Source organism: Camarhynchus parvulus, chromosome 8, assembly GCF_901933205.1.
Source record: "Camarhynchus parvulus chromosome 8, STF_HiC, whole genome shotgun sequence".
Lineage (NCBI taxonomy): Eukaryota > Metazoa > Chordata > Aves > Passeriformes > Thraupidae > Camarhynchus > Camarhynchus parvulus.
The window spans coordinates 29,721,888-29,749,184 of NC_044578.1; the positions used below are offsets into that span (position 1 = coordinate 29,721,888).

The 27,297-nt window shown below is 44.1% G+C and overlaps 1 protein-coding gene across 1 annotated transcript in view; it reads right to left on the reverse strand.

The window, feature by feature from the left end:
• NOTCH2 (notch receptor 2) overlaps nucleotides 1–27,297 on the reverse strand; it is a 91,953-nt gene that overhangs the window by 39,202 nt on the left and 25,454 nt on the right. Inside the window, exons 5-11 of the mRNA XM_030953915.1 lie at nucleotides 23,824–23,946; nucleotides 9,304–9,537; nucleotides 7,882–8,037; nucleotides 6,208–6,396; nucleotides 4,949–5,062; nucleotides 3,728–3,841; nucleotides 212–445 (exon numbers count right to left, since the gene is read on the reverse strand). Of these exons, the coding sequence (XP_030809775.1) occupies nucleotides 212–445; nucleotides 3,728–3,841; nucleotides 4,949–5,062; nucleotides 6,208–6,396; nucleotides 7,882–8,037; nucleotides 9,304–9,537; nucleotides 23,824–23,946 (1,164 nt within the window). The remainder of the gene's footprint in view (nucleotides 1–211; nucleotides 446–3,727; nucleotides 3,842–4,948; nucleotides 5,063–6,207; nucleotides 6,397–7,881; nucleotides 8,038–9,303; nucleotides 9,538–23,823; nucleotides 23,947–27,297) is intronic.

A 27,297-nucleotide genomic window follows, 5' to 3' on the forward strand; every position in this document is an offset into this window, starting at 1 on the left:
TTTTTCTGGAGTACAGAGGAGGCAAATTCTCCCAAAATCAGTTGCAGCACCACTGAGCGTTAGGCAATCCACACAAACACACCAAAGTTCAGCAGGGCAAAGCAATGTGAAAATGATACTCTCAACTTAGCACACACCAGAGCACGGGTAAGAAATAATCACATGCTTGAATTCTGCTTGAATCCCAGCCTTCCAGTGGTGTTTTCCATACCTGAGGTGCCCAGCAGGCAGTTGCACTGGTAGCCATTGACCAGGTCGATGCAGCGCCCTTGGTTGAGGCAAGGATTGCTGTGGCACTCATCAATCTGCTCACTGCATATGCCACCCATGTAGCCAGGGTTGCAGATGCACGTGTATGAATCTATGCCATCCTGGCATTCCCCGTGGTGGCAGGGATCAGGGTCACAGTTGTTGATGTTCTCCTCACACAGAGTGCCAGTAAAACCTGAGGAAAAGTCACGAGTAAGGAAGGAGTCCACTGGTAGGATGCTGCAGTGAATATAACGCAGGCGCAGAAAGAATTGTATCAAGAATCAGCAAAGTGGCAGAGAGCACAAAGGGTAACTGGGCACCTCAACTGCATTTCCAGCCCTGGAACACAACACTCTCCACTGTTCACAGCATTACAGAACAGCAGCATGCACGGAGAACCCTGGCACTGGAAGTGGTCACCTTCAGGTTATTTGGAACAGTAGCCATGAGAGGAAACATATAAATCTCCATCAGAAATATTTACTTGCATCAGTACAAACTGTCTGCAGGCACAGTCCTGCTGTTATTTCCTCTGCACAGTAACAGGGGGACAGAGTGGGGCTGACCTTGTTAAAATGAGCAACTACTGCAAAGATGTTGCTGAAACCTTCCCAGGGGAACTCCCTTGGCTCATGTCAAAGCTTCTGCAGCTCTGCTTATTAGAAAGTTTCTTGCCTCCTTCACTGGGAAACTTTTCAGTAACTGCAATCAAGCACCAACTGCAAACTTATTGAAGGCTGCATGCAACCTCTTGGTCAGGAGCAATGAAACAAGCAGCAGTTTGGCCTGTTTCATTCTGCTTCAGCTGGGAAACATCCTGAGCAACAGAGAGGGGCAGAATCTATCCACAAAAAGGGCTAGAGGGTTCAGGAAGCTAGGAGCAGCAAACAAGTCCCTCCTCAAGAGCCCTGCTCTCCGTGATGGAGCAGAGCTATATAAGACTGGGACAATTTCAAATAAATGGTTTTCAGAGCTGAGGTTTTGGAGCAACAGCTCACATTGCCTTCCAGCAGCTGAAGATCAGGAAGGCAGAACTTGAAATTTCAAGACACCAACTGTAGACTGATACAAACCAAGCTGCAGGGAATTTCAACAGCTGAAGAGTGGTTCTCACCTGAGTATTATAAGTGGATAAGAGGCTCCCCATTTTTCATACAGGTTTGTGGTTATTTCTGTGGTCAAACATACCAGGTGACGGCTAACATTTCCAAGTTCTGCGAACGTATGCTTGGATGAATGGGTGTGGAAGTGGGTGGGGAGAGGGAAGGGAAGCTAGTTAGAGAGATGGATATAAAAAGATGTTAGGAAGGAGGAAAAACAAACTGACAAGGGGAGAAATGGTGGCAGAGGGGGAAAAAAAAAAGAGGGCAGAGACAAATAAAAGAGGAAAGACCTGAAACAACCCAAGAAAAGAAAAGCCATGATCTACCACTGGGAAGGAGAAGTGGAATAATGCCAGAAGGGAAAGAAAAGACAAAAAGCAAGCAGTAAATAGAGCTATCTGTACAGCATTTGGCCAAACATTTTGCAGTTTTCAATCACGTTGGCAGCCGGCGATTACCGCTCAGGGAACAACACAAACACATCACTCACACCATGAGAGGACCAGAGCAAGAACATACTCAAACTCATTGTCCAGTAACTGACCTGCCCCCAGGAAGAACTCCACATTTCAGTCTTACAGAAGGCTGTCAATATTAAATATAATACTTAGCACACATTCATTCAACAGTCATTACCTGGCCTGCTATTGTAGCTCAAGTGAGCCACTCAGAGATCAGGAAAGTTTCTGGATCTCCTAACTGGACATACCTCACCAAAACATGATTTCTCTCTTTGCAGACAAGAGTTAGACTAGGAAAAAACCATTTTAATGTTGAATATGAGAATCCTTCTGACAGGATGGAAAACAGCATCCCTCTTCCATTTTCAGTCAAATATTTAACCAAGGATTTTACTAAGAATTGCTGCTTCAGCAGCATGCATTTGGTTGCTTTCAGCCTGAAGATGCTCCTTTACATCATTTGCCATCATGGAAGCAATTGCCTTCCCTCCTCAGGTGGGATACCTGCAGTTTCTGTATTGATTTATGCAGTTTTGGTGCCAAATTCAGAACTTGCTTTTCAAGGCACAGCTCTCCACATTGTCCTCCCCCACACTACCCAAACCCACCCCAGGCCTCATAAGCTCTGCAGTCTCAGTGAGTGAAAGCAACCAGAACACACCCCAGGCCTGAGAAAGACTAAAACAGTTTCCAAGTTTGGAGAAGATTTGAGCTCTTCCTTCTTTTTGCAAGTGTCTGCTTAGTTTGTCACATGAAGTAGTCAAAAGGAAAATTCTGACCACAGTAATTATTCCTCTCCCCGTCAGAACTACTGCATTCTCCTTCTTCCAACAAATTCAATGCCTCTTCAGGAACTTTGGAAATGGTGGAGACCACGTGTGAGAAAAAAACTAGGCTATTTTTAGGCTAATCTCTGCTACATTCTGTGCAGTGAAGTCAAATTTGCCTTAATAATTTGATTACTGGAATGATTCAAAATGAGAACATTTGCACATAAATCTAACCAACCTTACTGCACATTACTGGGACTAATACAGCTCCAGGAATTGTTCAGCTTCTTTCCTAATGGAAGAGCTAAAGCCAAGGCATTTCATACCTGAATCTGTAGCATGAGCAGTGTATCAGGGACCTTGAACTGAAAGCAACCAAGTGTAGCTCCTTACTGAGAATTAGAACATAACAGCTCTGAACACTCTTATTTGACCAGATGTAAAAATGAAGATAAAGCCATATCTACATCACCCCTGGAGGTCTGAAGATAAGAAAATCCTATCATTAAACCTGACGCTTCTGAATATGTAACTCACCAGGCATTAAAAAACCACCTGAGTTCTGGCCACAGCTCTGCCAACATTTCTGTGACAAATAATTTCAAATCATTCCCACTCAAATTCTGAGTGGAATTTCTTCCACAACTGTTACTGCATTTCAGTCTTAGCCTTCTGACATAAAATGCAACTTGTGACATAAAATGCAACTTAGCCTTCTGATGCAACAGAAATCAGAATGCACAGCAGCACTGCTCTGCCCATCTCTTGTTTTTCAAGTGCACACGATATAATCTGACTTGGGAGAGAGGGAGGTAAACCCCAGATAAGAGCCTTCACACTGATGTTTTCCCTTATGTGGATTCCATAGCTAGTACAGAAGAAGCTGTCATCTGCTGGGAAGCAAAGGATGGTGCTGAAAGAGGGAGGCAGAACTCCCATCAACTGTGAACTTAACTGCCACAAGTGAAAGGCTTTCTCTACTTAAATACTATTCCCTGCACAAAGGATCGGACAAAGCTCTGCAACGAGCAAGCAGCATTTCAGAGAAAGAAAGAAAAAACAGTGACATCTTTGAGACCAGCCTTTCATGTACTTAGGTTCCATGTTCTCTGCCCCCAGGGGCTCAGAAGAGCAGACTGACCTGTGGCACACTGGCACTCGTAGCCATTGGGGTGGTCAATGCACTTGGCTCCGTTGAGGCACGGCGTGCTGGAACAGTCGTCTATGTCAATCTGGCACACGGCCCCACTGAACCCTGAGAGGCACACAAACACAGGGAAACCAGGAGTCACTGAAGGACTGCACCAGGACAGCTGCACTGTCAGGAATTACCTCTAACAAACCCACAAGCCCACCCAAACTAAGCCCAGCCAATCTACATCCAGTGGCATCATGAAGCACACACACCACAGAACCTTCGGTCCTCGTCCAACCCACCCTCCAAAGGTTCTGTCCTCCAGGTCAGCTTGAAAACTGAGATGGCCAAGTCACAGAGAAATAAAGCAGTGTCCACCACTGGACAGTAATGCTTGCCTGTAAAGCTGAGAGCCCACTAATAAAAATCTTTAAGGGGCAATCAAAGCAAGCAGCTAAAAATAAAATAACAGTGCATACATCACCAGAGCCTTCAGCCTAGAATTACTACAGCAGTATGGAATGTGCTGCAAAATAGCACTGGAACTTTGAAAACAGTTCTTGAAATAGTTAACAAAGTATTGACAGGTGATGTCAGGTGATGCAGATCCTTGGGCAGTTTCAGGAAAAAAAAAACATGAGGAATTCTTCTTGGAGGAAGGAACCAAAGCTGAACATCATTAGTCAATAAGAAGGGCTGCAGAGCACACTTTTGTCGTAAATTCTGAATTCAAAATTTTTTGTAACCCATGAAGAAAATAAGGATGTTCGCTCTACAGCTAACATTGATCCCTCAGCTCAGCTCTTTTTCTTTTCTAGTGGAGCCCAATTCATCTCACTCCTCATGCAAGCATCATAAACTATACTGATGCAAAGCCAGCTTCTGCCTAAAAACCTCAGAAAAAAGACAAAAAGTGTGCAGAGGGTCTGATCGTTAAAATGTACTGAGAATCTCTCTGTAGTTTCCACAACAACAGAAGCTCTTGTTGCCAGCTGCCCTTTCAGATGAGGTGTCCAACTGTGTGTTTGTCAATGCTCACTCAGTTACAGGCACAATATTATTGCAACCAACATGAAACTATTCTGATTTAATAGTGATTGCAACTCACTCACTCAAACAGGTGCTGCCATAAGAACAACAGAAACTCACAAGAAACATTTCACCCACAACAGCTGCGCAGCTCTTGGTAAGGTGAAGCAGGAAAAGCTTCCAGAAATCAGAACTCACCAGGAGGACAGACACAGAGGAAGCGGTTGACTTTATCAAGACACACTCCATTGTTCACACAGGGATTACTCAGGCATTCATCAATATCTTCTTCACAGTGAACTCCTTTAAAACCTGTTAAAAAGTAAAAATAAATAAGAAGATGTAAATAAATAAATAAATAAGAAGGCTGCAGAAAGTGCCCTTGAGAGTGTAGCTGCCTCTTATACCAGGGTTGAAAGTCTAAGCAGAGTTTCATTGCAAGTTTGCAGTCTGGTCAGAAACTATGAGGTAAGAATATACACCAGAGGCTAAAAAGGGATGTTGATTGTGTAGGTTTCACTGTTGCTGAAGATGCTCACCTAACCAGCAACAGCAGAAGTCAATGCTGAATTCACATCTAATGTTTTCTTCCACTTGAGAAGGGGTTAATTACTTTGTAAAAGCTATATAAACAAACACAACAGATAGTTTTAGCTCAAGGGCTTATAGCTAATGGCAGAGTACAAGAAAAACATTAAGAAGGGTGAAATACTTGGGACTAGCCTTTCCTGTTCCACCTTTCAAAACATATTATATATTAATAAATACTATATTAATAAAAACTCATTGTAATTGTCAGGGTATCATCTGATCTCCTGCAGGGGTCACAATTCTTTATTTATATTTATGATTCTAGTACTTTATAAGTCTGTGCAACTGACAGCTTGCATCCTTTTCTTTTTTCACCCCTTTCTATCAAAGTGCAAAATACAAGACTAACATTGGTCCTTGGTTACATTGGCCATGCAAATTTTACAAGCACAATTTCATTCAAGTAGCTTTTTTTACAATGACTTCCTCAGTTCAAAGGGAGCTTGCATTATTTGGGGTATTTTAGGCACAGAAAAACCCCAAACACCATTCATTACCTGAAATCACCATATGCATACCTCAAAACACAGTCACTCTTGTAAAGGTTGCCCTTGCTTTGCTTTCCCAGAGAGATAGATAACTCTGCACATGCACTTTACCAGCTATAGTAACAAATACTTTCACACATAGCCAGCTCAGCAGGCTAACTTCCTTGCTGATGCAGAGACTGGTTTCTTTCTCAGCCCTCTAATTGGCTTTCTCCCTCCCACAGACCAATGCCAGGTCCCCCTGGCTGGTGCCACCACAGCAGGCTCTCTCTCAGCATTCAGCCCTTTGCAGCTTTGTGTTCCACCTGAGCAGAGCTGGCAGCCCTCCCTCAGCTCTGCCTCCTTGCCTCTTCCATCCTTGTCAGAGCCTCCCCTCACCTGGCATGCAGAGACACGTGAACCCTCCAATTTTGTCCAGGCAGGTGGCATCGTTCTGGCACGGGTTGGAGTGGCACTCATTGATGTCCATCTCACAGCGAGGCCCTGTGTAGCCCTTCAGGCACTCACAGTGGAAAGAGCCCTCGGTGTTGACGCATTTCCCAGCGTGCTCACACGGATTGCTGTTTGCTGCAAGGACAGGAAAGACACAAGTGTGCGCGTCAAAATTACTGCTCTCTCTCTTATTGCTCTCTACAGCTTCCTGAGGAGATGTTGTGGACAGGTGGGGGTCTCTTCCACAGGGCAGCACCGACAGAACAAGAGAACACAGTCTCAAGCTACGGCAGGGAAGCTACAGGTTGGATATTAGGAAAAAATTCTTCACCAAAAGAATAATAAAGTACTCTAATGCTCTTCCCAGGGAGGTGGCAGAATCACCATCTCTGGATGTGTTTAATAAAAGACTGGACATGGCACTGGGTGCTATAGTCTGGTTGAGGTGTTAGGGCATAGGGTGGAGTCGATGATCTTAGAGGTCTCTTCCAACCTCATTATTCTGTGATTCTGTGAAAACCTCTCCCCAGAGCAGGAAAGCCACAGCATTCTTTATTAGTCGTGGTCTTTTCATGGGCATTCCTTTCTGGCAAGTAATATTGGGGAAAGATTGTTCATCCTGCTGGGGAAAGGCCACGGAAGAAAACAGTGGCAGTTTCTTGCCTGTCAGGGGCAAAAAGAAGGATTGCTGTCACCATCAGGGACCAGAGGAGTAACCCTGCTCCATATTACTAACGACAGTTCTTAAGAGAAAAGTATCAGCTAGCAGGGATTAGAGAACTAATTATGTTTTCAAGGCTTTATTTCCAGATCACATTTTACATTTACTTCATTCCTGAGGCCGACAAGATGCCGCCAGAGCCACAAAACAGCCAAACTTGTCCTTTCTGTGTTTTCAAAAAGGAACAGCACTCTTGTCCAAGGCAGACTGAGGAATGAAATTCAAAGAAGTGCTTCTTTCCAACCCTTCCATGTGCTGGTTAGGCATTACCTTCACGCATCACTCTCTCTAGAAGCATGAACGAGCACTCACAAAACTGTAAGTAAGTCTGTAAGAGTGCAGTTAATCCCCAAAACAACACAACAGCATGCTATCAGAGAACTACAGCTTTAAAAGCCCACGTGGTCACCAGTCTTGGAAGGCACTCAAAAGATCCAGCCATATTCTGGCTGTCAAACAGCCTTGATATATTTCTACTGAGGCTGTAGCTGCAACAGCTCCCACACAAACTGCAGTGCTCTCATTGCACCCTGCAGTTCTAAGGGACAGCTTCATTATCACATCTGTTTGCAGGCACTCCCCACACAGTGCCAAAGCCCTCTTGCACAAGGAAGAATGGCTAAGCATTGCCCTGCTTTTCATATTCCAGCTCAAACATGGAAAGCTATTCCAGCTCAGCACAAGGAAGAATGGCTAAGCATTGCCCTGCTTTTCATATTCCAGCTCAAACATGGACAGCTATTCCAGCTCAGCCCTTTGCCCCAGGTCTCGCACAAGTTTAAAATGCATCTGAAGACACTGAAATGGAAGGGGGAGGCCACAAAAGGAGTCCCAAGTATGTGGGGAAGCTGTGACAAAATGTGCATTCTTGCACTCACAGAGAGCAAACAGAAACTCACCCATTGCACATTCATCCACATCCTCAGTGCAGTCTGCTCCCTTGTGGCCCTGGGGACAGGTGCAGATGTAGTTTCCATTCACAGGGTTGGTGTCACAGAGAGCACCTTTCTGGCACGGATTGCTAACACAGGCATCATCCAAGTGGCACAGAAGACCTAAAGAAGCGTCCAAGAGTTTATTAAAATAGAGAGATGAAGCAGTCAGACTGTATTGTACACAAATTCTGTGTTCTGGTATTTCAGATAGAGACTCCCATAGCAAGAAACTTGAGCAGGCTTGAGCCCTGAACTACCACAGGGAATTCATCACACACTTATAGAATATCATATTTAAATACAAATTCTGTTACTTTAGAGGTGTGTTTCCAGCACTTCTGAAGCAGGAAAACGGCTGACCATTATCAAAATCTCATCCTTGGAGCAGTTAACTAACTCTTCTCTCAAGCCAGCATGATAATTTTTCTGACATCTGAAAAGGTGCACATGAAGCTCGCTTTAATTCAGATATGCAGATCATTTTTATTTCCATGTAGTTAGGAGATACACTTCCACCTAACCTAAACCAGGAAATCTTCCACTATACCAGTGAGGATGCCCAGGTCCTAACACAATCACACAAAAATATCTAAATTTGCTTTCTGGATTCATATAATTATTATGAAGGGCATAGAGCAAGTCACACTCATGGGCAACTTCTCAAGCAAATACAGATTCTGCTAAGGGCTGGTGTCACAGTTTGATGTTGGCACAATGCCAGTGCCCCCATGAAAATATATGCTCCCTGGTGTCTGCTGTGACCAGGAATAGAGCAAAGCAGGCTCCAGCTTAGGAATAAAGAAGAAAAAAACTTTATTAACCTACAACTATATATAGAAAGAAACACACACAGAACTCAGAATGAAAACCTTCCAAAAACATTCGTCCTCCCCCCACCAAATTCCCAATACATCCATTCCTCAGATCACCAACTCTCAGTCCATCAACACCCTTTAGATAATCAATTCTCGGTTCATCAAGGAGAGAGGAGTCTCTCTTGTACCATAGGCTTCCCCTGGAAACACAGCTGAGACCTCTTGTGTTTCCATGTCACTCGTGGCACCGCTTGGAGATCATTTGCCAACCTGACATCTTCCTTCCATGCCCAGTGCTCTCACCACTGCACATGGACCAGAGCTGCTTTTAAGGACAGCTAGAAAAAGATCTTTCCTTGCAACCTAAACTGTACTAAGTTTGTCTTCTAGCCTGGCACAAATACTTCTTTGTCCCAGGCTAGAGGGGTTTAACAGCTCCTTGCTCACGGACAGTGCTTTTCCTCCCGGTGGCGAAGTGCGTGGAATAAACACCCCACTTTAAACAAGTGCATAAACCCCAGGGAGCACCTTCCGTGCAAGTGCCAGACTTGTGCAAGTGGTGCGCCCTCACCTGCCTTCCCCTCTGGACAAATGCAGGAGAAGGAAGCCACCCTGTCGATGCAGGTGGAGCCGTTGGCGCAGGAGGCAGTGAAGCAGTCGTCGATGTTCTTGCTGCAGTCGTCCCCGCTCCAGCCGTTGACGCAGACGCAGGCGTAGCCCCCGTTGTGGTTGGTGCAGGTGCCCCCGTTCTGGCAGGCATTGGGCTGGAGCTGGCACTCATCCACATCCTCGGTGCAAAACTGGCCTGGGGTGTTGGGGAAGATAAAACAGGAAAGCCTTAGAAATATGATTGCCTGGCAAAAGATTTTGAGAATTTAGAAACCATAAGTGAGATTGAAATGAAAGCAAGCTTTGAGATACCTCAGTTACTGAACAACGGGAAAACAATGGTGTGGCCAGCTGAAGATAATCCCCTTTTGATGGAACAACACCCTCTGCCTGCAGGCAGGCCCAAGGGTCAGAGCAGACCCTACTAGCTTGGTAGAAGGGATCTAAAAATGAGGCTTTAGGGTTTAAAATGTAACACAGTATGGTAATGTAGTGATTCTTATAGGCTGTATGTAAATGCTACAGGATTTGTATCTTGTATTAGATTGGTTAGTGAGAATTAGAATATTCAGCACAGAAGACTTATGGTATTGTAATGGGAACCTCGCTCTCTCATCCTCTTTACCACACTCTTGCCTTCTCTCTCTTTATTTCTCTCTCCCTCTTTGGGGCCTGCTCTGAGCTGTGGCTGGCAGCTCCCAGCAGGGCCCTGCACCCAGGCCCTTTGCAATAAACCACAAGTTCCACGACCTGGCTGCAGAGATCTCTGGTGTCTGTCCGTCCCACCCGCATTGCTCCTACACTGGGGCACAGAAAGGAGCAGGTTTAATGCACCTCAGGTGCTCGGACTCAAGGGGGTTCTTGCACAGACAACATGACCAAAGGGAATGCTGTAGTCCCCCAGTTGATGCTCCTCAATTCCAGCATGCTCCAGTGCTAGAACTTCCACAGCACTGTCACCAAATCAGGCAAAGACAACCAGCATCCCTAAACAGCCCCAAAGCAGGAGCTGGACTGCAAATTACTTTAAAAGAATTACTTTTAAAAATAATTACTTTAAAAAGGCACAGTGCAAGAGCCAGCAGGCAGCCTGCAGCACACTGGAGATACATCTGCAAGGAGCTGAGAAGCAAAAAGAACGAAGGGCTGCCTGCAGAGCAGCCAAAGGGACTAAGGAAAGATGGTTTGACAAGAAAATCTTGGCCAAAGGAGTATCAACAGGTCAGCAGCAAGGTCACACTTGTCAGGAGAACTTAATTCTTTCCTGTATAATTATTCAATGATGATTACCCAGTGAGGAAGAATAGAATTCTTAAAACTCTTCCACCTGAAATATTAATTGGCCTTGCCCCAGGTATTGTACAGACAACCATAAATACTTGGGGGTTTCTTGGTTGTTGAGACATTTTTTCTTTCTTTTCAGTAACAAAATAAGTAATCTAAAAATGTTCTTACGACCAGAGATATTAAAGAGAAGAAAACAAGTGTACACTCTTAGGGAGATTTAAGGAAAAAGACCAAAGGACCAGTAAGAATGAAATAATTTTCAAAGGATGCTGAACTTTACAGTCACATTTAGTGAAGTTTTTTTTTGCTGAAATCCATCTTGCTTTGACATCAAAATCTGGAGAACCTTCCACTTGCAATAATATTTTGCTTCAACAGTTATTCATCTTCCCCATTAAAGTTGCACAGTTTACTTTTAAGCCAAAATTGTTTAGCTGAAGTTTCAAGTAATTTTGAGTTTCCTGAACAGACAAAACCTCCTGAGCACCAGCCCATTTCTTCCCAGGCTGGCATACGGGTACACATGTGCAACCACAGAGTACTGGTCACAGTCCACAATCTTCTTCTTGATATTGAATAACTATTCTCTCCTTTCAGTTACATTAAAAACTCTCTAAGCACTGAAAGCTTAACTTTTTTTATTTTAACACTTCTTGGTAACTTGCTTTTGCCAGCCTTACTAAAATGTTGATAGGATGCACACAGCATCAGAAGATGGCCCTTTATCAGAGAGTGAGATTTGATTTGTCTGATGTGACCTTCCCCTCTTGCCCAGCTGACACCACCTCCTCTCTCACTGGCTTCCAGCAGCTTTCTGTTATTTGGGTCAAAGCTCTTCAGTAAATATCTTCTCCCACAAGATTTCTCTTCCCCAGCCACTCTATCTGCTGCACATTTACATTTGCATGGAATTCCCCCCATATTCCAAGAATAAGAAATTCAAGAGCAGGCCACAGGTCTTCTCTGCCAATGCACCTGGGCTCCAGTTTATTCAGGCTTGCCAAATTAAAAATACTTATCAGATGTTGATAAGTCACATTGTTTATTAATGGCTCAGAAATAATGATGCAAGAGCACAGACACACCCTCCTCCAATACACCAAACTGAAACATTTATCCTGAGCAGGAATCTAAAAACATCCAAACGTAACCATCTCCATCTACTATACTCATGATTCCTTTTGTTTTCAAAGTACTTGGATAAATCCTAGCCTTTGATCCCATGAGACTTGGATTTTTTTTCCCACTTAGGGGCAAAGAAATGAAATTATTATTAAAAGAATAAGTTGAATAAGTTGCACAACTGTGTTCTGTGAGTATGTTCCATTCTCTGGTAGGACTACTTCACAACAATAATTTTATCACTTGGAAAACCATAACAAAATTTTGACAGCAATGATAATTACAGTAGAATTTTCAGAATTAATCTTCAATCCCCGGTTTGCTCAGTGAAAGAGTTGGGGAGAACTCGATCCCTTGCCATTGTTATCTGTGAAACACCTCTGTGCATTATGAACACACAAACCATGCATTTGTCACACTAGCAGTGGTTTGTTCAGGAGCTTTCAGTGCTGCCTTATCAGCGGCCACCCTGGCAAGAGCCAGAGAGCTGGGGCTGGCTCTGAGCAGTCACACATATCTCGCAGCCCAACACAACCCACTCCCTCCAGGAAAAAATAATCAAGACCTTATTTGCTTATTATAAAAGTGATTTTCCTTCTGTTCCTGGAGGGGGCCCAGCCCAGATCAAAGGACTCCCTCTCTGAGGAACCCTTGCAGAGCTCACATCCTTTTGGCTCAGCCAGCCTGAGCTGCTGCCACCAGAGCACGGAGAGGTTTCAGCCACAGCACTCCCCAGTGTGGTGCCTCAAAAAAATCATTTGCCTTTTGACTGGCTGAACACAGCTCCGCGCACAGGACGCAACACAGCCCCGCAGACAAAACGCAACACAGCTCCGCGCACAAAATGCAACATTCTCTGGGCTTTTGGCGAGGGTGATTGAGCATGGGAGTACATGCTTTTAATTTGTATCTTTTTTGCTGCTGGGGGATGTTTTTTATAGTTGTCTGTGGTGTTTTGTTAAGCAAAGATGGGCTAACTAATCGCCCATATAAACCATCAGGGCTTGGTTCTGACTTCCCATTTTGAGTGTAATACCAACACTTAGGCCTTTTTTTAGTATTTTTTTACTAGTACTCACTCTCCACTTCTAGAAAGGACAGCACCAAGAGACATCATTGATGTCCCTTCAATAACCCTATGTTCTTGGCTATTCCATTTTTCTGCAGCCCTAAACTAAACCAAACTTTTAAAAGGTCAATCAGTGCCTTCATAAGAAAAGAATACAGAGCTTAAACTTCTTCAAGCACTTGAACTGTATTTTAAAGACACATACCACATTTGAGCTCCTTGAATCTGGTCCTCACTTGGCTTCTCCAATTTCTAATGCCCCTTTTGCAACACAATTGTATTTGTGTTTAATTATGAATATGAATTAGAGCTGCACCTTAATGCAATTTGTTTTAAAAACAAAGGAAATCCAATTCAACATATTAAGAGGCATAAATGAACAATTAACTATTGCATTTTACTATTGAGTACTTTAATGAAAAGACCTTGTTCCTAATTGAAGACTTCTCTCTGCCAGGTTAGTTAGATTTAAAACCAAATGAGATGATGTCTCGTTTCTGAAACAATTTACTTATGGGATGCTGCTTTGACTTAACTGTTACAAAATAAATACATTTATTTGTAGCCATGTAGTTGGCAAGCTTGTTTTCTGCTTCTTAAGAGTTTTAGGAAGAATCAAGTCTTTCATCCTCAGAACAGAAATTCAACTTCCAAGGGCAAAGTCCATGATGGATTGTACAAACTGCACAGTGCGATGCACGTGTCCACAACCCAAGTCACTTCTGAATGCTACAATTACTCAATGTCAGTTCATCTAGCTGCACGTTTGTGTAGGTATTTCTTTCCTTGTGCTCTCACTAGTTTCAATTACATTTCCAAAAGACACACAGTAAACACAGGCTGAGCTAGTGAAGTGTGAATATACTTACAGCACAATAATTTGATGGAAATGTGGAAACATACACATAAAAGACAACAAGAAAGGAAACACAACTTACTCCAAGAAGGTAATGAAAACCTAGCCTGACCTTGATATTTGCAGAGACTGGGAAATGAGTAAAATGCCGACTCAGGTTCTGAGTGACCTTGTACAAAGTAAACAGCTAGTCCATGTGGTATTTCAAAATTGAAAACTAGAAGTAGAAAAAGGGAACAGCATTCAACTCTTAGCACTTTTTGCCCACTATGAAACTAAGTTACTTCCTGCATATTTCCCCTCCCTCAGAAAAGCCATAGGGAATAAGCCAGACATGCTTGCTGCTTTGATTGCTCCCATTTTCAGAGCCTCAGGAACTGCAAGGGACTCCAGGAGCTTCTCTTTTGGCAGACACAGGATTCAAGGCCTCCCTCAAGTCATTGTACCAGATCTCATTGATGAGAAACAGCCAGCCCTTCTCCTTCTTTACGTCGGAAAGAAAACAAAGCCTGATTTATACAGGTAAAGCAGCACATAAAATTAGAACAATGCTACACCAAAAGTGAGCAGCATTAGCTTGAACAAAGCAGTCAGTGAAACAGCCACCCTGGAAAGCAGCACCAGACATCTCCAAAGAGCTGATCCTACCAAACCTTAGAGGGCTTGCATTGACCTCAATTCCAGCTGCATTGATCCTGCAGGACCCTCAGACAGTTCAAGCAGAGGAACTTCATCTTTGGCAGAACAGACTTTCCAAAAAGGAGAACATTTTCTTGGCCTCTTAACAGCAGGAAAGTCTGCTGATGCACAGCTGGAGTATCAGAGGCTAAAGCTCCTGACAGCAGATCTAATGCAGTTTAATCACTAAAAACATTTTGTAGGGCAAAGGGTGCAAATACTTTCCTGTGCCTTGAAAAAAAAACAAAACCAGCTCCTTGAAAACTGAGCTGGGAGGAGATGGCAATATCCCATTTCTCCCAAAATCACAACCACCCCAGCACCGGGCTCAGACTGAACTGGAAGTCAGAATATCTTACAAGTTTAGTGATACTGGAAAGGCAACTTGTGAGAATCACAAACTGGTCCTCGGGGTCTTAAGAGACCCACTGGAAAGGGAGCATCAGGTCTCAAGAAGCTTTTATGCCATCATCCACTCAGTAGCTGAAGAAGTTTGTCACTTATCTCAGACACAGCACACAGGGAAGAGGTCACTAGCTCTCCTGAAAGGGCTACATAGGAACTATAAACCAGTTCTAGACAAAAACTCTTTCAAAGAGTAGCTTAATTCATAAAACATTCCAAAGATTGCTGTATGGGTTTTGAATACAACCAGTGTAGCTCAAAAAAGCATGGCTCATTAGAACTGTTTGCATTTTTAATCCAAGTTTCAAAGGACTCCTAAGTGAGAAGGTGAACAGCATCTTATCAAGACTCAAGAAGGGGCTAAGAGATAAGGAACAGTATTTGTATACATGCCCAAATCTAACCGTGGCAGAAGGGCATCAGTGCCACACTCCAAAGGACCCTGCACTTTCTTCTCCTCTCTAACCACACGTGTGCATGTTCAGGATGCCAGCTGGCAGGCTGAGAGAAGGACACTCCTCTGTCCAGTTCTGGCTTGAAACACAAGAAAAATGCCTGCATTGACAGTGTGACCCAACACGCACCCAGTAGCTCAAAGCTCAGTTTCCTCATGCTCCTGTGCGAGCCTCCTTAGCAAACAGAAAGGGAAAAATTGCATTTTGAACCATCGAGCCTTCCAGGAAAATGGTATCTATGAAAAATACTCCAGCTCCCACGTTTTTGAATTGTGTATTTGTAAAAGCATTCAGTTCAATCTTTAACCCACAGAACCATCCATGCTCCTTGAAACAGTTCAGCAACATTTAATGCACACAGGCACTGGAGCGTCTAATTAATGACCTAGAGGGTGATGAAAGAGTAGGCAGGGGTGGCTTTAACAAAATAACATTTCTCTTTTCCAAGGGGAAGCCAGGGATTTCAGACAGGTTCAACCAAGTGAGGCTGCTGGGCAGTGCAACAGCAGGCAAGGCTGGAGGCACAAAAGCCAAGCAAAACACAAAGGCAAACAGCCTGGCTGCAGAAGGTTTGGGTTAGGCACTCCTTGAGGAAACAGCAGCTTCCCTGGAAGGGCTCAGCAGGGACCTGTGCTCAATCACAGCTTTAATCAGCAAAACAAACACCACTGAGCAGACATTTGACTGCAAGGAACAATAACTAATGCAAACACTGCTTGTGCAATGCGGATGGCACAGCCTCTGTCAGGAACACATTTTGCAGTACTGGAGCCACCACCTCTGAATAAAAGAGAGACAGAGTTCACAGCCTGACAGACCACCGGAGAAAGAACTTCCTAGGAGACTTATAAAGGAATTGCTACCCACAAAGAGAGCTAATAAAGAGTGCAATACATCCAGTTATTGCAGGGAAGATGCAGCACATGGCAAAGTCTACAAAAGAAAATATTTGATTGTTTACATAATTTGCTTTATTGACACTGGGTATCTCAAAGCAGAGAACTGCAAACTTTTCTGAAGGAGAGAGTCTTCATCCAGACCAAAATGTCCTGAACAATAAACAGGCAATACTGAAAGGGACCTCAGGTGTGATGCCCAGATCACATCCAAATTCTAGACCCTTGAACAAAGCCACCCCCACAGCTCCCTGCAGGCAATGCAGCAAATGAGACTGATCCTCTCATCTCCAAGGATGGCTGCAGGGGCACGCAGAATTCATGCACTGCACTGTTTGCACCTGCCAGAGTTGCGTGTGAGTTTAGAAAAGGTCTTCCCTGCTTAAGTTTTACAGTAGTTCCCTCAGAAAAAAGGGCTGAAGCCAACTGTTTTCCCTTTCAGGAGTTTTCCAAAGAACAAGCATCACGGCTTTCAGAAATGTGCTCCTTCCCCAGGATCTCACAGCATCTTTCTTCCAGAGCAGCAAAGCAGTAGCAGCCATTCCCAAACCTCAGGTGCTCAGGTTGTGGTTTTATTTTCATTTGATCTCAAATAGATGTCAAATACCAAAGAAATCATAAAATTTAAGAGCTTAATATAGAATTTGAACACTTGAAGACAAATCTATGATTGTAATGAGCAGAGCAAGCATCTGTGTTTATTTTAGGCTAATATGGTAGAGAAAAGAGTTTAATTTCATAACCACACTGGGAAGCATGCAGTGGAACTAATGGGCTTTTACAAGGGATTTTACAAGCCCCAAATACAAAACTCTGGGCTTTAAGAGACTTATGCACGGCCTGATCCATTAAATACTGCCCTAAATCACTCCCCACAGACTGCTGGGTAGAGAAGAGCAGTCCTGACCAAGCTCTTCAGAGGCAGCAATACAAATGATCAGAACAGGATTCATTAAAAATGCATTAAAACTGATGCACTGATGACAGACTGGTTTAATATGGTGGGGGCAGGTGAAGTGACCAGGGACAGCAGCAGGACAGAGAGGTAACCCACAGGAAATACACATCACCAAGCTACTCTCTGCTCTGTCCTTCTCTTTACCTCCTCTGGAAAATCCAGTGAATCAGGGAAATACCAAACAAGTGAAAAGATCTGCAAGGCAAAAAAAACTGACAGCAGGAGCCAAAACTTACAATGAAAGCTTCATATTCTCAAGCTATCTCAGCAACCCATCTTCAGTAATTACCCAAAGACAAATCACCTCATTTTAAGTACAAGGGAAGGGACAGGAACTGCCAGAAACGAGTCAGCTGGAGATGTAACAACTGCTCCCTATTAGTCTGGTCTCCAGCAGACATCCACCAACCCAGCCTCACCAGAGGGGTCTGGCCCATCTTGTTTTAGTGCCAAGCACATAAAAGAGGTACTGAAAACCCAAGGACAGCTCCATAGGAGCTCATTTGGCACACCTGACTGCTAAGAGTACTTCCCCAGCTGGAAAGGCACCAAGGGCGTGAGGGAAGGCGGCAGCGGCTGGACACGGCCGCTGTCATCAGATCAGCTCAGCTGTTCACACCTCAGGTGTTTTATTACTGCTGCCTCCCACCCAAGGCTTGGGAATGAGAAGCAGCACCAAGCAAACAGGAGGCTGTGGTAGGTGTTCCAGAATCCACGCTGGATGAAGGACCAAGGGTGTAACTTCTAATGCCTCTGGAATCCGTCCCCTCCGCACGACACCGAGATCAAGGGCCACAAGAGAAACAAACAACGTCCAGGATAAAGTCTGTTTGTGTCCAGCACTTCAAATCATTTGTACACTCAAGCTTGGAGCTGCCAGCTCTGGAGGCTGCCACGTGCTCCCTGCTCCCTTTGTATCTGCCAGCTCAAACATGACGGAAAAGAACGACCCATGATTGCTCTTGGCCTCTGTCAGAGCTGCTCTTGGAGATGCCACTGCAGTGACACCAGCCAACCCATCAAGCTTGGCATAGACAGATCCCAGCCAGTACCAAAGAGGCCACTCTGCTTTTTAATAAAGCCTGGAAAAGCACCAGGATGCTGATCACTGCTGCACTGCTGGGGAAGATGAGTGCTCTTCTCATGGAGGCATGACCCAGCCTCCCTGAGCTCACACAAAGGTCTTGGGACATCATTTGGGATCACCAGGAGGGACAGGAGAACAGCCCTGACAGGACTCTCTGTCAAATAGCAAGGATGTATATCTAATGATTTAGGAGACTGGCATGTTCAATATTTATCATCCACGTCACCTATTGTCAGAGTTAGCGCCCCTACATTTTGGCCCTCTAAGTACACCAAGAGGGCAGCATTTTTGGAAAGAGGGCAGCATTTTTTGGAACACTAAACTAACATGACTTGTCACTGTGTGCTTTGGTGACACAGAAGCTGAGGAAAGTGGTATCAGGCAAAGAGTTTTAAGAAACAAAATACCTGAGCGTATGATCTTAAATTAAAATGTTACATATTAGCCTTTTGATGTTTATCCCCCTTCTTAGAAAAGAAAAGTCACGTCTGCCCAGAGTTGAAGACTGGGATTTTCAAAGAAAACCAGGGAGCAAATATTACTCGAATTAAATAGGAATTGAACCCTTAACACTCCACTTTGAAAATTCCTGCCTAAAGCTCTGCAGAAAAAGTAACCCTTGTGCTAGTGTTTAAGAGCATATGACCAAGCTAACAGCAATTTTAATTAAAAAGCACAGCCCTGCTGCCTGAAGAGCTTTTCTGCTCAAGACAAACATTTGCTGCTGAAGCTAGCTCCCAGTGCTGGAGTTCTTTGGTGGAGTCAGCTGTTAGCACACTGTGCTTCCCTTAGAGACAAAGGTCGCCTAGATTTTAAAATATACAGCTCACTGGAGCCCTCTTTTCAGGGGAAAACAAAGCCTAAATAAATACAACTGCCATGGGAGTCTCGCCTTCCCAGCCACAGGGCAGAAATAATGAAAGGGAGTGAGCAGGCCAAGCCTGCATCTGAAGCACTATAATGTGAGTCTTCCAAAACCCACTTGAGAGTGGCACAGGGTCCCCCAAACCCAGAGACTCACCCCACAGCTTCTGATGCAGCAAACTGTGCAAAAGATTTAACTCCATGGAGGGCACAAATCTTTATCTGTGCTGTGCGCTGCTCCTGAAACATGATTTGGGCCAAAAACAGATTCATGGTGAGCCTCTAAAACACTGCAGACTTTCCAGGGGAGCAGGAGTCTTTCTTAGACATACAAGAAAAACATAATCATTTACAGCATTTAGCATTGGTAATCTCTTAGGCACCCAAGGCATCTTTCTAGACCCAAAGCTGCACAGGTCAGGTCAACAGAATCAACAGGTGCATTTTAAACCAAGCTTTGTTTCTTTAGATGAACTGTAGCTAGAATGACTGAGCAGCCTTTAAATTCTCAGATGGTTTCCCCATGTGTGTGGAAGGACACTCTAATCTTCATATGGCTTTCAGCCCTGGACTGCCATCACTTCCCTCTGCACCCACTCACTGTGAAACTGCTCTGTGAATTTGAATTCCTGATCCCAGGGAAAAAAAAAAAAAGAAAGAAAAGAGGCAAGAAAGGGGGAAAAAAAGGCAGATGGAAAGGATTTTTTACTAGATTAGTGAGTTAAAGTGGCACACTCCAACAAATCCCAGAGCCAGCTCAAGGGAAAGGGAAGAGTGTGAGCAGGGAGAGAAGGTAATGACATTCCTCCTCAGACCACAATGAGGCTGAAGAACAGCAGCATAAAACAGTCCTCACATGGCACTTTATCTGATGTTAGCCAGGATTGTTGGCTAACTGACTCAAACCACACTTACACCAAATTCTCTGGCCCCTCATGCACAGAGAACAGACTTCACACTTTGACAAAGCACCCAGGACTGTCTCCAAGGAAAGGAGCAGCTTCATCACACATCTGCACCACTGTGCTTTGAAAGGACCCAACACACAGAGGTTCTAACAAAGGCCCCATCCTGGGACAAGATAAAGTCATCTTCAAACAAACCAGCAATCAGTTAACATTCAGCAACAGGAAAGATCTGGGGCAGTTTCACCCAAGCACACCGGAGACTGCCTTGCCAGTTACAAATTTGTGAGATTGATAATCACTGTAAACATCTAAAATACAAGAACTTTGAAGGTGACAAAACCACTGGTGACAGCAGGAATTTCTCATCATTGTTTTTGAAAGACAAGATTTTATCTTTCCGGAAAAAAACAGCAAAATAAGAATGAGAAGGCAGGCACCTCAGCAGAAAAGGAGCAGTGAGCTCTGTTTGAGGAGCAGGAAATAAGACTGAAGGCAAACAGCATCACAAAAGGTAGGAGCAAGCAGCTAAATAAAGGAGTTGTTTTTTTTTTAATGCATAGTTATGTAGCCCAGCCAACCACCTGTCAGGGAATTACAAGAGGCAGATGGTTACCAAAAGGAACTGGGAAAGATTCTGTTTCAGTAAAGGTTGCTCCAATATTACTTTACATAAAACTTGTCTTGATCACGTGCAGTACAACTTCTTGATTTTTTTAGCAAGGAATGGCACTGCTTTCTCTGTGCCATGAAGCACAAACCATATTAACACACACCAGAGAGCATCACCCACAGCACAAAGATTAAATAAAGACTAAAACTGCAGAGAAACTTAATCTTCCCCAAAAATAGTTGACAAGTACTTGAAAGCAGAGTCTGTTATGAAGACAGCACATCTACACTGTCAGGTGTTCTTAGAAAATTTAACATCCTTCCATTTTTGGCGGATGTTTCCTTATAGATATGGGTATTTGGGGTTTTTTTTAAGCAGCACACAATATCCCCTAACCTCATGATCTCATTGGAAGCTTTTGTTTTCCTGAGGTGTTCATTCTCACCGTTTAGCCCTGCTGAGCTATAACATTTATCAGGACAGACTCCGAAAGAGCTGCCTGCTCAGCTCTCCCCTCTTTACTTACCTTAGAGATGATTTAAAATGCTATAAAGCCCCTGTGTGTAAAGGATGGACCTGCAGTTATGCATTTCCTTACTGCTGAATAACTGATGTTTTATTTACTCCTGTCAGCACCAACTGCAGTTTAACCTTGAAAAAAACACCATCTTTCTCTCCAAACTACTGCAGAAGTTCTCTATCCATCCTCCCTGGTTTGTGCCCTGCCTCGGTGTCACCTCTCATGTCTCCAAGCTGGATGTTCAGTGTTTTCCTCACTTCCTTGGTCTCTAATTGAAGATGCAGGGAAGGGATTGAAGTCCATTCAGAAAAAAAAAAAAAAAGCTTTTTTCACAAAAAATGTTACTGAGTTGACAGAGAGGAGTCACAGAAACTTGCACTGTGCATTTCAGACAGTTGAGTTCCATAAAGGTTCTCACCTTCATTGTTCAAACAGCCAAGCTGCTGCTTCCTAAATTGTGAGCTCATTTTTATTTCCACACTGACCTAATCCTAGAAAGACAACGGCCTTGAGAAGGCGTCACCTCAAACCACTGCGGCACTGATAACCTCAGCTGCACCATAAACAAGGACATTCTCAGAAAGGCCATTCCATTAAACTGTGCTAGAGAGCCACAGGAGCCTCGTGCTGGGGGAGCTCCTCTCTCTTCCCAGGGTTTCCCTGGAGGGAAGCATCCTTCACACACACAGGGTTTTCTGCAAGTGCCATCCACACAGGAGAAACACGGCACAAGAGAGGCCACAACACTGCCTCACCACTTTTCCCATTGCTACTCAGAGCCCAAGAGAGGTTCAGAGAGAGAACCACCACAACTGCATTGCAAAGAGTCGACTGGGGAGAAAATCTACCAAAAAACCAAACAGAATCACAGCCTATGGCTTGTGATAGAGAGACCAAGGTCTCTTCCAGGGGAGTTGCAGAAGTCATCCCTGGCTGACAGCAGACATCCACCTGAATCCTGTAAGCCAAGCTAAATTTATGATGCCAGGATAATCCCTTGGAGACTGTATGCTCATGGTCATTACACCCTCTGTGCTTGGGAGCAAGACAGATTAATTTGCTACTGACAGGCGCCAGAAATCACAACAAGGGTTATAATTTCTGTGGGATGGAGCAAGACTATGGGGGTCACTAAGGGTTTGCTGTCTCCACACCCAAGCTCTCATGTTTTCCTTTATAGGTTTCACTTTCTGCAGGCTTTCAGGACATGGAGAAGTAGCACAGAAGCAGGGACACTTGCTCATTGAGGGGAGGACTCATTTTCTCCTATTTGCACATAGTTTCAAAGAGATATGCAAGCTGTGGTGCGCTTCACTCTTATGTGGTTTTCACTTCATTTAAGAATATATAATTCTTTTAAGTTAATGAAGGTTCTTAACTGGCAGCCTCCTTTGCATTTAATGACAAACATTTTACAACCAGAATTAATGTTCTCTGAGGAAAAAGGCGTTTTTTAAACTGGTTTTAGGTTTTTTTTTTTTTCTCCTACGATTTTCAAATAAGGGCAAAACCATACTCAGCTGAAAAAGTGCGTCAGCTAAGACTAGTATGACTCAAAAAAACTCAGCCCATAACCGGAGGTGTTTGTTTATTTTTGAGGTATGGAGACATTTTGCAACTAAATATGACACTGAGTTTCCTGTAAGCTGCTTCCTTATATTGTGCATAACAGTTTCTTGAAACTCATGGTGTTTTCCCCTTCAGACTCTAAGTAAAACCAGACTCATTTATGAAGCAAAAGGAGCTTTGCTAGTTGGAGAACTCTACATAAAAATAAGCCCAGCAGGAAAACAACAGTAGCAAAACCATAAGCTTCCCATATATACACTGCTCTTCCCTCCTTTTTCCCCTGCCTTTCAGATTTGCCCTGTTTCTCAGCAGCATTGCTATAACCAACAGGATCATTATCCCAACTTAGAAATACCCCTGCATGTATCAGCAAATGCCCACAGCTGTAACAGCAAAGCCACGTTCTGTGCTTTTGGAAAACATTTCTCCATTTACAAAGTGCAAATCCACACGAGAAGCGCAACTCATGGGGAAATTCTCCCTTGTTGTGGTGGTTCTGATGCTAACAGCTTTTCTTTTAAGGGGTGCACTGGCATCTGCCCTGACTGTGGGCACGGGGCCAGGGCCACATCCCTGTGGGTGCCCCAGCATGGTTATCAATTGTTGTGGTGTTGTTGTGAGGGTCCCCAGGACAAGGTGAGAGATGAGAATTGACTTCAACTTCTCAGAAGGCTGACATTATATTATATTTTATGTAGTATATTATTATATAGTATATATATTATATTTTTATCCTATTATATTTTATATATTATATTTTTATCCTATTATATTTTATATATTATATTATATATTATATTTTTCTCTATTTTATAGTTTATATATGATTTTTATATTATATTTTTATATTATATTATATTATATATTCTATTTTTGCTATTTTATAGTTTATATATTATATTTTTATATTATATTTTATATATTATATTATATATTCTATTCTATTCTAGTCTATGAAAATGGTATACTATAACTATAGTAAAGAAAGAAAAAGGATACATCAGGAGGCTAGAAAAGAATGATAATAAAAACCCGTGACAGACTCAGCGAGCCCGACACAGCTGGCTGTGATTGGTCATTAATTAAAAACAATTCACATGGAACCAATCAAAGATGCACCTGTCGGTGAGCAACCTCCAGAGCACATTCCAAGCAATCAGATAATTATTGTTTGCATTTCTTTCCTGAGGCTTCCTACCTGTCCACTGGGGCGGGCAGCGGCAGTTGTAGGTGTTCACCCCGTCCACGCACACGCCCCCGTTCAGGCACTTGTGGTTCGGGCAGTCGTCCACGTTGTGTCCGCAGACGCTGCCCTCGAAACCTGGACAAAGCAGAAACAACAGCAGGGTGAAAAGGGTTTCCAGTCTCTTTTGAGGAGAATTCACCCCTCACGCAGCTTCCTCTCCTTCTCTTTTCTTAAAGATTTGCCCTGTTCACCTAATCCTGATGAATCCCTGTAGGAAAGGCATTTTGTGCTGCTCTTGTGAGCCATGGAAGGCTTCCTGAAGATAAGGAAAGCCCCGTATCTCTCTCGAGGAAGACACCAAGGCTGTCCCCATGACAGCGCGATGGAAGAGAGAAAGTTAAAAGATACAGACTCGAGCTGGCTCACAGAGTGATGTGGCTCCTTGGTCACCTACTGAGAACTTTGTTTCTTTCTTATGACCAATGGGCAGTGAACGTGTCTGCTAAGTAAATATCTTGAAAAACTATAAAGGCAACATGTTGCTGTAATAAAGCTCTGTTATGCACCCTCCTGATGGAGTCTTGGTGCTCTGCACTGTGTCACGCTCTATAGTGACACATCCCCACGCAGCACGACTTTGCTGAATGCCTTTGCCAATAGCACGTGGGTCAGGTAACACAGTCAAAACACTTCCACCATGGGTAGATGGCCAACTGTGCTTCCATAACCCAAAAGACATGAGGAGTTTCTCTTTCAGTGACTGAGGAGCACTGTCATTCACAGCAAACAAAGTGAAGACCAAGACATTTCGATTACCATGAGATAAACTTGTCACTGCGCACCAAGCATCAGCCAGGACAAGTTTTTCCCATGGCAAAAAAAAGTGCTGGCATGCATTTCATGGATACCTCAGCACAGCCTGCCTTGGATACGTCAAAGAAAAGTCTTTCCTTTGAAAAGGAGTTTCTAAAGTCCTGGTCTGGCTCTCTTCAGTGTCAGACAAGTCAGTCAATCAACAAATCAGCCACCACCCAAGTGATGCTTACAACACTAAGCCATGCCTGAAAAGCAGAAGAAATCAGATACCCTTCCCCAATGAAAATCCAGGCTCCTAATGAACACACTGACAAAATATTCTTGCTACAGTTCCCTCTCCTTTTCAAAGAAGGAGAAGTGGGGACATTAGGGAAGGGAGCTGTCAGTGAAGTGTCTTCCCCTTGATTTCCCCTGCTGATTTATTTCATGCTTCATTAAATAAACCTGCCATTTCTGCTGGATGAGAGAGCTATTTATCAAAGCACAAGTGGAATGCATGCTAATGTGGATGAAGTAAATGATTCCAGAACACACATGTTAATTTAAAACACCAGCCCTGCCTCTTCACTGCTTTGGAATGCTACATTAACATGACACAGTTCTCTCATCCAAAATCAGGCTTTAACCCCTCTACTTTTGATGCCCTGTTCCAGACACTTCCATAGCATCTGTGTCAAGTCACACAGCCCCTCTCAGTAACATCTGGTCCAACACACATCGCGCTGTGTGGCACATGAGACAGAAACTATAAAGCTCTGAGCCAGCTTCTCCAGACTGCTGCTGCTCTCAGGAGACCTGAGGTGATTCATGTGCATTCCCATCTCTTGAACTTCTCTACAGAAGAGCTGGGAGGTTCCAAGCTGTATCAAGTGCATTAACATCAGCAAGGAACAACACTCAACTTTACAAAACAAACAAACAAACCAAAACAAACCCCAAAACTACAAGACCTTCAATATTACTCCATCCCTTCAAAGCCCTTCCAGCCTCCACCCAAGATCCTAGAAATTTTATGATAGCAGGGAATTTTAAAACAAAGAGGAAGTATAACATGCTTTCCCAGAGTCCCAATCATCACAGCAGCACATTCCTGGCAAAAGCTGCTGAGGAACCACCACCAGGGAACACAATTAGCTTTAGATCCCCATGTTTAAAAGTGTATAAAGCTACCAAGCTTGAGCAAAGGCTCAGCTGTAAAACACAGGGGTGTCCTATCAGCTTGTGTTTCAGCTTGGGAGGAATCATCCCACTGACCACACATTGCACTCATGCCAGCACGTGATCAGCATGGAAATACACCCACAACCACAAAGACAAAAGGTTTAAGTTCTTATCTCTTCAGTTTGTATAATATGAAGACCAGCCCTACTTTCTAGTAAACAAATTTCTGACAGCAGGCATTTAAACATCCTCACTGTACTTCACACAAATTTAAAGAGGCTCAATTCTTTCCAGAATAAAGCATGGAAGTCACTCCATTACTAAAATCTCACCAAGCCACTCTATATTTTCACGTTTTAACCAGTTACACTACCAAAGAGCTGCTCTGAGATGTGTGAGCTTTTCTCTAGCTGGGTCCCAGGCTCTAATTTTGCAGTTATATAACCTGACTCTCTTCCAGAAAGCCACTGAGCTCGCTGTTTTAATGTATTTGGACACCTGACACTGTTTCCTGCTCCCCCCTGTGCTGGGACTCACATGTTGTCCTGTGTTTTCTCCCTGCACGAGAGCACTTTGCAATCCACATCCTGACTTTTGCTCCATATCTCAAAGCACACCAAACTAAGGAATGAGAACCTCAGGGGGAAAAGTGTTCCCACTGCTAACAGCATGTTGTTCTTCCCCTCGTACAGACTGACACAAGCAGATAACTTTATTCCTATGTCATCTGAAATCTCCACCCCGTTGCTGAGCATCCGATCCAATTCCCTCCAAATCTTAGTCCTTTAGCCTTATTTCAACCTATCAGTTACACCTCAGACTTTCTAGGCTGTTTTCAGGCCCAGTTAGTACTGGGGACAGGAAATTATGCCTGAAAAATGTCACATTATTTCCAGACTTGGGGCCTGCTGACAGGAAATCAGGGATGCAGAGAGCTAAAACCAAGCTGGGCTACTCATCCAGAGCAGAGGGGCACACACCTGAGCTGGAACCCCAGGGCTGCAGCCAGGGAGGAGCTCAGGGGAAGGTGCTCACGCCCAAATCCCAGGGCTGCAGCCAGGGAGGAGTTCAGGGGAAGGTGCTCATGGTCAAATCCCAGCACTGCAGCCAAGGAGGAGCTCAGGGAAAGGTGTTCATGCCCAAATGCCAGGGTTGCAGCCAGGGAGGAGCTCAGAGCTCAGGGAAGGTGCTCATGCCCAAATCCCAGGGCTGCAGCCAGGGAGGAGCTCAGGGGAAGGTGCTCATGCCCAAATCCCAGCACTGCAGCCAGGGAGGAGCTCAGGGGAAGGTGCTCATGGTCAAATCCCAGCACTGCAGCCAGGGAGGAGCTCAGGGGAAGGAGCTCATGCCCAAACCCCAGGGATGCAGCCAGGGAGGAGCTCAGAGCCCAGGGAAGGTGCTCATGCCCCACCCCAGCTGCCCAGCCCGGGGAGCTCCGTGTGTGTGGGTCCCCAGTGGTGACACTCAGCCAGGAACCAGTGTGAGGTTGCTTCCTCTTCCCGGGAAGTG